This window comes from Dama dama, chromosome 20 (genome assembly GCF_033118175.1).
Source record: "Dama dama isolate Ldn47 chromosome 20, ASM3311817v1, whole genome shotgun sequence".
Classification (NCBI taxonomy): Eukaryota; Metazoa; Chordata; class Mammalia; order Artiodactyla; family Cervidae; genus Dama; species Dama dama.
In genome coordinates, this window is record NC_083700.1 from 97,328,962 (window position 1) to 97,341,645 (window position 12,684).

The 12,684-nt window shown below is 36.6% G+C and overlaps 1 protein-coding gene across 5 annotated transcripts in view; it reads left to right on the forward strand.

The window, feature by feature from the left end:
- Window positions 1-12,684, forward strand: part of GPBP1L1 (GC-rich promoter binding protein 1 like 1) — a 61,158-nt gene that overhangs the window by 25,655 nt on the left and 22,819 nt on the right. For 4 of the 5 annotated variants that reach the window (XM_061122035.1, XM_061122033.1, XM_061122031.1 and 1 more), the window contains exons 2-5: window positions 3,097-4,120; window positions 4,963-5,077; window positions 7,540-7,669; window positions 8,058-8,344. In XM_061122035.1, coding sequence (XP_060978018.1) covers window positions 5,018-5,077; window positions 7,540-7,669; window positions 8,058-8,344 — 477 coding nt within the window. In that variant the 5' untranslated portion in view covers window positions 3,097-4,120; window positions 4,963-5,017. Of the gene's footprint in view, window positions 1-2,323; window positions 2,375-3,096; window positions 4,121-4,962; window positions 5,078-7,539; window positions 7,670-8,057; window positions 8,345-12,684 lie in introns of those variants that run through there. The other variant, XM_061122034.1, reaches the window with a different exon arrangement.

The following is a 12,684-nucleotide window of genomic DNA, read 5'->3' on the forward strand; positions in this document are numbered from 1 at the left end:
TTGTTGTTCAGTCACTAAGTCATGTCTTTGCAACCCCATGGCCTGCAGCACACCAGGCTTCCCTGTCCATCACTGTCTCCAGGAGTTTGCTCAGACTCATATCCATTGAGTTAGTGATGCTGTCCAGCTATCTCATCCTCTGTCACTCTCTTCTGCTTTTGCCCCTCAGTCTTTCTCAGATCAGGGTTTTTTCGCATCAGGTGGCCAAAGTATTGGAGCTTCAGCTTCAGCATCAGTCCTTCCAATGAATATTCAGGACTGATTTCCTTTAGGATGGACTGGTTTGATCTCCTTGCTGTCCAAGGAACTCTCAAGAGTCTTCTCCAGCAGTTCAAAAACATCAATTCTTTGGCACTCAGCCTTCCGTATGGTCCAGCTCTCACATCCATACATGACTACTGGAAAACCATAGCTCTGATTATATGGATCTTTGTCAGCGAAGTGGTATCTCTGTTTTTTTAAAACACTATCTAGGTTTGTCATAGGATTGTTTCATTGCAAGTATAGATAGACCTAAGTAAAAACAATCCTGAGGCTTTCCTGGTGGTCCTGTCCTGAAGAATCTGCCTGTCAGTACAGGAGACACGGGTTCAATTTCCTGGTCCAAGAAGATCCCACATGCTGCGGGACAACTAAGTGGCAGCTAAGTCCACGCACCTAGATCCTGTACTCCACAACAAGAGAAGCCTGTGCACGCAACAAGAGAATAGCCTCAGCTAACCACAAATAGAGAAAACCTGTGCACAGCAACAAAGACCTAGTGCAGTCAAAAATAAATAAATTTAATTTTTTAAAAAACACCTGAATTATACTGGAGGAACAGTAGCCAGTTAGCTTTTACTCCCTTTATCAGTCAGTGATGTGGTAGTTATTTACCAAGTTACCCAAACTAGAAATCAGAGTGTGAACTTCTTTTTCTCTTTTACTCCCGTATCCCATCAATTATGTAGTTCAGTTTATTTTACTTTTTCCTAAGTATTTTGTGACTTGGCTTTTAATTTGTTTATATTAAAAACTGGTTTTCAAAAAAAAATCAAGTTTTCTCCAGGTTGTGAATTGCAGTCAGTTCTGATTTTCAAAATCTCTAGGCTGGACTACAGAACCAATATCAAGAGATTATCCTTGAACTAACTATTCCTGTCCTCTGTCCATGGAATTTTCCAAGCAGGAATACTGGAGTGTATTTGTGGTGTGGGCTTAGTGCTCCTCAGCTCCTGGAGTTTTAGTTCCCCAACCAGGGATTGAATTCACATACCCTGCAGTGCAAAGTGGATTCTTAACCACTGGACCACCAGGGAAGTCCCTACGCATGATATATATTTATGTTGTGTTTATTTCCTCTTTTTCATGCTGTCTTAAAAAATTATTAATCTGTTTCAAAAGAATTGTTGTTTTAAAAAATCATTCTGATTTTTTCTGACCTTATCTTTCTGTGTTTCTTTAGATTTTTTTTTATTGCTCGTTACCTGTCATGAAAAAAAAAGAGCAATAAAGTTCAGTTTGATTTAATCTTCTTAAAAAATCAGTTTTTAAAGCTTATTTTTTAAGTACTGCTCTAGCTGTTATAGTGCAAATTTATTCACAGTATTTCTTCTACTTAAAGATTTTGAAAGTTTATCTTTGTATTACTTCTCTCACAGTAAGAAATCTGACTCCCATTTTTCCTAATATTTTTTACTTTTTGTTCAAATCCTGGTATGTAACCAACATGCATTTATCATCTCTTCCCTTATATGTATTTCTCCCTAATCACGTCAGAGTTGTAACAACTGTGGAAGGCACATTGCTGTATGGAAGCCTGCAACCCACTTGAATAACGAGGAAACCCTCCTTATTCCTCTTGGGGTTCCCATACTCTGCATTGGACTGTACTGGGACACTCACCTAATGAGGTCCAACAACCTGTGCAGGACTGCTGCCATACACACATTTCAGTATCCTTCCACCCTCGGTGGACACCCTCACATCCTGATTATGCCCCAGTACCTTGCTCTGGCCTCTGGAGCTCCCCCTTTGCTGCTTTTACTTCGCCTGACCGCTCCTAATGGGTTTGTACAGTGTTTCTTCAGGAAGGGGAAGGAGAGTGGGAACTGAAGAGAATATTGTTTCCTGATTTTAACATTGTAAGAGAACATAGACTTTTATTCTTTGGAACTTATTGAGACCTCTTTTACATATTAATAAGGTCACTTTTTAAAATTATTAACGTGTGTGTACTCTGCGTGGTTGATGTTACACATATATGTATTATAAAGATATAAAAAATGTAGAGAACAAGTGAATATCCATCATTCAATTTAATAATGTATTACAGATACAGATGAAGCACCCCGGAACCTTTTTTTGATTCCTTTCCCATTGTTTCCCCACAGAGGTATTTACTGTTCTGAATTTAGTATTTCTTTAAATAGGAATTGATTATATGAGAAATATTCTATAAACTAGTATTTACCAGTGTAGACCAGAATTGTCCATCGATGCAAGCATTCTCTTATATCAGAAAATGCTCTAGCCCTTGGAAGTATGTTAGGAATTTGCCAAAGAAATATTTATGTCATCTCTTACTGCATATCTTACGTCAGAGAATAAGCACTTAAGTCTCTTAATTGATAAGTAGGTATCTAAAAATACGTAAATACATGAGGAATGCTGTGACAGTTGTCTTGTTTTTAAGCATCTAACCGTGGTTAGTACTAAATAATTAAATAGTTGATGACTGTGTAATAAACCAGTTAGTTATGCCTCTTTGACCACCTATGGCAAGCTGTTCCAAATATGAGGGAAAGTCTAAATCTAATGGACTCTAATTTGCATTTCTGAATTGCATTTGATAGCTAATTGGAGAAATGGTAATTTTAAAGGTAGATTTTTTTTCACCTCACTTTTCTAAAATCCTTTTAAAATCCTTAAAAAAATCCTAGCCAGTTATGTTGTTGCTGTAGGTGGTGGTACATTAAATTAATGTTTAAATTGGACTTGAATTTTGTCTCCTAGACCTTTGTCTCCTAGGTCCATCATTTGACCATGTCTCATTTTAGCAATTATATATAGTAATTTTGCCTCTTGTGATACGTTATTTTGTTTTTTCATTTATAGTGATAGATTCCTGTGGCCTTTTAAATGATTGAATAACAATGAAAATGGATCCAAAGTGACTTCTCTACTGAAGCAGAAGATTCTTATTACCTTCCATTAACTCAATTTAGTCTTTGGAAACGGGCAGAACGAGTGAAATACAGAAAACTGAAGAGAAGAAAAACCTCACTTTGGAACTTTCTCCGTGACTGTTCTTAAGCCCTGCCTTTCTACTTGTTTTAATTTTGCTGTGAATTTATAAATAGTGAAGACCAAAGAAATAGAAGAAACATTTGAGAGCTTTATATCAAGAAAACTTGCCTTGAAAGCTGCTATTCTTGGAGGGAAAAGCATATCAAGTTCCTGTCTGTTTTTTTTTTTTTTTTTAACAAGCTTTCTTATGTCCTTAGATTTTGAAGGATAAGACAAATATAAACTCATACCTGCAGACTATTTTTACCAGCTGTGTAAGAATAATGAGATTTATAAATTAAGGGCTTTGTAATGTAGATGTTTTGCTCCTAGAGTTGACTAACTACTCAGAAGATCTTTTATAGCTCGTCAGTGTTTTATTTTTGATCTATCACTTCAATGACATTATTTGACCAAACAAAAGTCATTCTGTCTTTCTAAGCTATGACCTTGTTATGAACAGTATTTGCATTCACTGTGCAAATGTCCATGTATTATCTATTTAAGCAACATCATAGTGCCATCACTCAAGGAAGTTGAATGAGGTGAACATTGATATAGCTCTTTCCCCTTCCCCCCATTTTTTAAATGTAACAAATACTTTTTATGTTCCCCTCCCCCTTCCCCTTTCCCCTTCCCCTTTGGGAAACGTGTCAGGAACTAGATAGTTTAAGATGAGCAATTGAGGGGACTGATAGATTGATCCACACAGAGCCTGGATTCTTTTTGCTTCATCGTAAGGCGTTGTGCTGGCCAGCCTAATTAAGTACCCTTTTAACAAGAGAACCTCGTGGAAATCCAGCTGGCAACTCAAGAAGTTCAGGAAGCAGGACCACAGAGGTTATACTCTGGGGTAAGTATCCTCCTATGTCTAACTTTGGAAGAAGACTGTGTATGTATATGTATCGTGGAAAACACCTACTCTTTTCTGATGTATTCTGGGGACTATCAGTGAGGTGATTTGGAGACACCAACGGATCTCTCAGGAAAATTGATTCTGATTAGGAGAAGTTAATGTGAACTAAATAGAAAAAAAAAAAACTTGAGAAGTTATAACTTCCTTCTCTAGGAAGATTTTTTTCTACTGCTTTTGCCTGAAGTTACCTGAAGCAGATTAATCTTTTTTAATAAATATCTATAGTTTGGGGCTTCCCAAGTGGTGTTAGTGGTAAAGAACCCGCCTGCCAATGCAGGAGACATAAGAGACCATGGGTTTGATCCCTGGGTCAGGAAGATCCCCTGGGAAAGGAAATGGCAACCCACTCCAGTATTCTTGCCTGGAGAATCCTATGGACAGAGGAACCTGGTGGGCTGTATGTAGTTCATGGGGTCGCAAAGTGTCAGCAGTGTTTGAAGCAACTTAGCATATACCTGGCATAGCATATATCTGTAGTTATGAGTAGTTGTTTATTCTTAAGGTTCTTCTGCTATAACCCAAGAATTCATTAGCTTCTGTCATATAACCTTCAGGACTATGTCCCACTTTCTCTGTTTGTGTTGCATATTCATGGTTATATGTTCACAGACTATTGTTTTTGTTTAGAACATCTCTGATGTATGAGGCCAGATGAGTACTCTAGAAAGGCTCAGAGAGCAAGTCTTTCTGTAAAAGGGGGACCTTAAAGTAATCGCAGACTCCTTTACTTGATACCAGGTTCTTCCAAGAATAAATGATTTTAATTTTCTCATTTTCAGATCCTGGCCATGAGGTTGGATGCCTCACCTTGTTGAAAAGAGACACTGGACCTAAATGGCGCAGCATGACTTTGTTCCTGCTTGGCTAAATTTCTCAACACCACAGTCAGCTAAGGTACTATTCTCCATTCTAGTAACTGTCTCAATACCAATTCTTTGCATCCTTGTCTTGTCTTATAGCCTCTGTTTTATAATCTAGTTTTTTCGTGTGTATATTCAGTCTTGTCTGAGAATTTTAGATATATTTTCATAAACTTATCTTTCTTTTATCTTACTTTTAGGATATAAATAGGGTATAAATACTTAGGCAGTTCAAGTTAATGTGTATCCAAGTGTCCTGTTTATTTCATTACATGTTAAGCTTTTCTCATCATGTGGCACACTTAAGACTTCTATGTTAGCTGCAGAACACTTTGGTTTTGGGGGCAACTGGATCTTCAGAATGAAGGTACATAGCCTAAAGTAGTAGTTGATGAGGAAAAAGGATAGACAGTAATTGATTGACTACTACATGACTCTCAGATTAAATCCTATTAAATTGATTAATTTTAATTAATTAAATTTATTTTATTAGTAAAATAAATTTAATTAATTTATTTTAATTAATTTAATTAAATCTGAAATTCTACTTCAGAGACAATGGTCTGATTACTGATTTTGAAGAAAATGTTTGCATTAAGGATAAAAACAAATGGAATATATTCTTGGTAAAGGAAACCTTCCGGGAAGTTAATAAAAATACTTCCCATTTTGCCACCTAATAGAGGAGGGACAAAGTTAATAGCTGGTCTCAGGAAAAAAACATATTTTTAAACATGAATTTTGGGGAAGATGTTCCTGGTCTGTCTAGACCCACAACCCTTTGCTCTAAACTTCAGTTTGAATTGTGCTTGTGAAATTCCCAGCCATCTCATAATTGACATAATCTGCCTCAAGGGTTGGAGGTGGTGGGATGAGGGATTAGATATGGTATCTAGGGAATTGTTTAAAGTAGGCAGATCTTATACCTGCAAAAAACAATTGATTTAGCACCATGAACTTGGTAAAAAGAATTAGGAAATACAATTTATTAATAAATATTTCCATTAAGGCTACAGTAAGCACATTTGTGGTATTAGCATAAAGATAGCCATGTGAAGTGATGAAATAAAATAGAGAATTCAAAAATAGTCCTGTATATTTAGTCAGTTGATTTTTGACTAAAGTACCAAGGTAATTCAATGCAGAAGTGATAATCCTTTTTAACAAGTGGCTTTAGGACTGGATATTTATGGGGGAATAGGAGGGAGAGCCTCAACCTTGACTTTATATCATACATAAAAATTAACTTGAAGTGGATTATAACCTAAGTTGAAGAATTAAAACCCATTAAACTTTCGGAGGAAAGGAGAAATCTTTGTAACACACTGAAAGAAAGTGACAGTCTCTCAGTCATGTCTGACTCTTTGCAACCCTATGGACTATACAGTCCATGGAATTCTCCAGGCCAGAATACTGGAATGGATCGCTGTTCCCTTCTACAGGGCATCTTTCCAACCCAGGGATCAAACCCAGGTCTTCCACGTTACAGGTGGATTCTTTACCAGCTGATTCATCAGGGAAGCCCAAGAATACTGGAGTGGGTAACCTGTCCCCTCTTCAGGAGGTCTTCCTGACCCAGGAATCGAACTGGGGTCTCCAGCACTGCAGGCGGGTTCTTTATCAGCTGACCTACTAGGGAAGCCCTTGTAACCCACTAGAATGGCTAAGATAAAATCTGACAATACCAAGTATAAGTGAAGATATTAATAATAAGGAAATAGATGTAAAGATGTCTCTGACACAACCTGTAGTTCTCCTCTAAGCACTTATCAAATATTGGGAGTGGTGGGCCTGTAAACCATACATTTCATGGATTTTTAAACTTTGGTTTTCTATTATTTGAGAAAAAGACTGTCATAGAATACAGCTGTTAGGAATAGGAAAGGATATACAGTGTTTCTCAAAATGCTTTATTTCAATTGTGTAACCTCAGAGACTTATTCTCTCTGACCTCCTTCCTCATGTGTAAATAAAATGGGGATGATGTCAAATTGTAATCTTGTTATGGGTATTAAACAATGGAAATAAGTGTTTTATAAAACTATAAAAACTTTTGTGTTGTCGTTAATGGCATGCCAAGGTGGTATTTAAACTGTTCCTTTCTCTCCAATTCGAGAGTAATTTACACAAATAAGTTATTTAGAATTATTTTAAAAGCAAGCATCTTTCTTTTCCTTTCAAGATTAACAACATTTTTTAAGTGTAAGTTTTGGAGCTTCTTGTTCTGGATATTGACTGATTCCCTGCCTGCCCCCCCACCCCCCATGCAAGTAATTAAGTAGCCTGTTAATTAATTCAATCAGTGATTAAATAGGCAATGTAGGGCTTCTCTAACTCAGAGAACTATAGCCCTTAACTATGTCCCATGTGCTCAAAATGGAGATTTCTGCCACCAATATTACTTGTTTTCTACAAGCCTGATGCAAAACCGAAGATAATGAAAGAGATTCATACGTACTTATCTGTTTGCTTCTCTATACTTTATTATCATCTTAGTCACCTACAGCGACTTTCGAAAAACACGGAGAGCACCTACCCCGAGGAGATGGTAGATTTGGAGTAAGCCGTCGTAGACATAATTCCTCTGATGGCTTTTTCAACAATGGACCTCTTCGAACAACAGGAGGTAAGACATGCCCAACTTCCATGACTATTTAAGCTACTCAGGAAGCCCAGGCTGAGGGTACATGTCCATAACCTTGGAATAATGATCTTTTGTAAACATAATACTCAATTAGATCCTCCAGTAGTCATTAATCAGCTATATTGGCTTTCTAACATTCTCAGGTTCTCTTAAGTCATTTATTCAGTTAAAGAACTCTTACAGAAATTACATTAAAACAAAAGGATGTATCTTGTGATTTTTTGTGTGTGTGGACTTAATTTTTTATTTAGAAGGTCCCCTGACAGGCTTTGGCAATACCGTAAATTAGATCAGGAAGCATATGGCCCACTTGTTTCTGAATTTCCAGAAAGCAAACACACTAATGTGTTACTTTTCCTTACTTTTTCAGATTCTTGGCACCAGCCCTCCCTGTTCCGCCATGATTCTGTGGACTCTGGTGTCTCTAAGGGAGCATATGCTGGAATCACAGGGAACCTATCTGGTTGGCATGGCTCTTCACGAGGTCATGATGGCATGAACCAGCGTAGTGGGGGTGGCACAGGAATCCATCGCCATTGGAATGGCAGCTTCCACTCCCGGAAAGGCTGTGCCTTTCAGGAAAAGCCACCTACAGATATTAGGGAAGAGAAGAAAGAAGATAAGGTGGAAAAGTTGCAGTTTGAAGAGGAAGACTTTGTAAGTATAAAGGTTTAGTTCTGCAGTTAAAATCTAAAATGATTCTTATACATAAAACCCTGTTAATAATGAGAACATTTGAGGAAATACATAAAAGGGAGTCCTACATTTAGACTTTTATTGTTTTTAGGAAGGAGTTGATTAATATGAAGATGAGGACCAAAATTCCTGTATAATTTTTAGCAAATTTTAATATTTTTTCATCTTTACGCCTTTGGAACTTGAAAGAAATTCTGGGTTTTCTTTAAGTTTTATAAGATTGAATATTCAAATATATTTATGGAAAACTGCTAAATTGTCTTTCTCCAACTATCATGAGGGATTTTTTTCCTCTGATTCTGCTTGCTTTGTGATAAATTTAGAAACACGCAGTTAGGAATATTTTAACTGTTGCCTATATATGCTACTGTGTGTTGAATTATATGCCTTTTGACCTCTAAGCCAAAAGTAGTTTTTGTGCACCTTAAAAAGTTTAATAATATATTTTATTTAACCAGATATATCCAAATTACTATTATTTTAACTTGTAGTCATTATTTTCAAATTACCAAGATAATTTACATTCTTTGTTATACTAGGTCTGCAAAATTCTTTATGTGTTTTATAATTGGACTATATCTTCATATAGATAACACATTCCAAGTGCCCAGAAGCCATATATGACTAGTAGCAAAATCCTGTTAGTGCAGTTGTAATTTTAAGTAGCACAGTAGATAAGCTAGTCACTTTTATGACACCCATTTCATGTTATCAGAGCCCACTAAAGAGTAAAATTTAGGCATTCAGCCCCTACTCTCCCAAGTCCAGCAAATGATCTGGGGGCTCTTAATTTAAATGTTACTTATTGATATTCCTATTTCAAGGTGCCCATCCTTTAAAACTTTACTCATGGAAAAGTCTATAATATACCAATACATTAAGTATTTGACCAGAATGTCTTTAAGTACTCAATAGTCCAAAATGACTACACTAAATTATAATTTTATTTATTCAATAAACAAATTCAAACAAGACCAGTGGTAGTGATTAGGAAACAAAATCTCTCTTGCTCATCACACTTTGAGAACTTGATGAAATCCTCATCAAACCAGCAGCAACAACAAAAAAAGTTGAATGGTATTCCTATTATAAAATGAATTTCATGTTGTAATTTTCACACAATTAAATGAACCTACTGTAGTTGTAATTTCTATCTTACCTGAACATTTATCTAAAATACATATTATGACCACAGTCAGCTGAGCACATGGAAAACAAGATCTCTTTTAGAGTTTAAGTTTCTTGTGTGCGTTACTTTAAAAAAAAAAAAAGATAATGAGAAATGAGAATTGGTGTGGGGTAAGGTAGAAGTTACTTGGAGTACCTTTTAAACTGGTACTGTACTACTGATTGGCATAGTTTGATAAGGTCTATTATCAGTTCTGTGGCTTTTCCAGTGAGAAATGAGTTGAGAACAGAAAGAAATGTTTAAGGCAGCGTTATCCTCACCTGCTAAGTCACATCATACCTGAACAAGGTCATTAAGGGCAGGTTTATTTTTATGGCATATTCTAAGTGTACATTAAAGTATGGAGAAAATGGTCAAGTATACTCATAACCTAGCTTTGTGAATATTGCCATTTTGCCCAGTATGCTCCAGACCATTCTTTTACAAATGAGGCAAGATATTATAGGTGCAGTTAAAGCTTCCCTAACCATATTCTCCTCTTTCCACTAAAGGTAATCACTGTTTTTACTTCAGTGTTTCCCACCATATGTGATTTTTTTACTGTTAGGTTGGTGCAAAAGTAATTGTGGTTTCACACTGAATTTTAAATTGTTAAAATTTTGTTAACCAAAATAGGAACCATTACATTGAACACATTTTTACCAATGAGAAATAAGTTTGTTTATTCCTGTAGCGTAAAAATCCAAGCTTCGGGATTTGACGGACTCTTGGAAAGTATTTTCTGCCTCCCACTAGTTGTGGAAAGCCGTTTCCTTGCAAAAAGTTGTTAAGATGCTTGAAGGAAGTGGTAGGTGGTTGGCAAGAGAGCGGGTGAATATGGTGGATGAGGTTAAATTTCAGAGACCAATTTGTTCAGTTTTTGAAGCATTGGTTGTGCGATGTGTGGTTGGGCATCATCATGCAGAATTGGGCCTTTTCTGTTGACCAGTGCTTGCTGCAGGTGTTGCAGTTCTCTGTGCATCGCAGTGATTTGCTGGGCATACTTTTCAGATGCAATGGTTTTGCTGGGATTCAGAAAGCTGTAATGGATCCAACCAACAGCAGACCACCAAACAGTGACCATGACCTTTTGTGTGTGTGTGTGTAACCTTGGCTTTGGGAAGTGCTTTGGAGCTGCTTCTCAGGCCAACCACAGAGCTGGTCATTACCAGTTATAATATAAAATCCACTTTTTGTCGCACATCACAATCTGATCAAGAAATTATTCATTGTCCTTGTGTAGAATAAAAGATGACACTTCAAAACAGGTTTTTTAATTTACAGTCAGCTCATGAGACACACACTTATTGAGCTTTTTCACCTTTCCAATTTGCTTCAAATGCCAAATGACTGTAGAATGGTCAATGTTGAGTTCTTCAGCAACTTCTCGCATAAGAGCAGCAGCTTCAGTGACTGCTCTGAATTGGTCGTTGTCAACTTCCACTACAGCTGCCCACTATACTCCTCATCTTCAAGGCTGTCATCTCCTTTACAGAACTTCTTGAACAACCACTGCACTATATGTTTGTTAGCAGTTCCTGGGCCAAATGTGTTGTTAATGTTGTGAGTTGTCTCCACTGTTTTACTGCTCTCCATTTTGAACTTGAATAAGAAAATCACTCACATTTGCTTTTTGTCTAACATCATTTCACATTTCCATAGTCTAAAATAAATGTAAACAGCAAGTAATAACTCATTAGCAAAAAACCATAAAGTGAGATATGCACATTAAAATGATGTATATAACATTACCACATTTATTTAAGAATATTCCATTATCAAACAGCAAAATTCAGTAGTGCAAAATCACAAGTACTTTTGCACCAATGCCGTATATGAATGTATCCATCTGTAATACAATTTTGCCTGATTCTGATTTTATATGAATACTGTCACATCGTCTGCTGCTGCTAAGTCGCTTCAGTTGTGTCTGACGTAGTTCTCTTTTATTTCCTTAAAATTGTTTGAGATTTGTCTATATTGATGCATAGGGCTCTGGATCAGTGGTTCTCAACCCAGGAACAGATTTGCCTCCTCCAGAGCACATTTGACAATATCTAGAGAAATGTTGATTGTCACAACTGGAGATAGTCCTACTGACATCTAGTATGTAGAGATCAGAGATGTTGCTGAACTTCTGCAATACACAGGACAGCCCTATAACAAAGAATTGACCAATCCCAAATGTCAGTAGTGCCATGGTTGAGAAACTCTGCTGTGTATCTTTTTCACTGCTGTATAGGAAATATTCTGTTGTATGAATATACTAGGTTTGTTTCTCCATTTTCCTGTTAACAGACATTAAGTTTGTTAAAAATCTTGTTTTGGAGGATAAATCTAAAGAATGGAAACCATGGCATTGTAACTAGAGAAGAAAGAGTGAAAAATAAGATTTCTACCAAAAAAAATAATAATAAGATTTCTATTCAAAGGGAATTAGTGAATAATAAGTAATTCGTTTGAAAAGAAAAAACAGGAGGAGCAGAATTGGAGGGTAGAAGATAAAGAGGTCTTAGTACCAAAGAGATGGGTGAGGTAAATTAGAGGTATGCCTTTGGAAACAGAGGTGGTAGTTGAGGTTTATGAATAGACAGAATCATCTAAGGAAAGTATATTCAAAGAGGAGGTGTGTGGAATAGCAATAAGGGGGATTAAGAAGTGATTTGTTGAAAAAGAATGGGATATATCAAGAAAGAATAAAATTTCTTTTTTTTTTTTTAATGGCCATGCTGTACAGCATGCAGGATCCTAGTTCCCAAACCAGGGATCTAACCTGTGCCCCCTGTAGTAGAAATGTTTCTTAACCACTGGACTGCCAGAAAAGTGTAGCACACATATTTTTAAATGATAGCTGTTAGTAAATGTGAGTGAGAGCTTTGTTCCTGGCAGTTTGATATTACCTTCCAAGGATAAGAGAATGAATCGATGATGCATGGTACACTGTTCTTTGAAGCAGAAGGAGCCAGGTGTTAGGGTAGTCTTATAGGATTTGGACTTTAATGTGTGTGGAAGTAAGAAATTCGTGGAGAGTAAGAAATTTGTGGACAAGAGAAGGGATTCTAAGAAGGTACAACAGTGTAGCCATAGCTTTGAGTCTTACCAAACAGCAGAGCTCCCTTTAATGTCAGGAGCA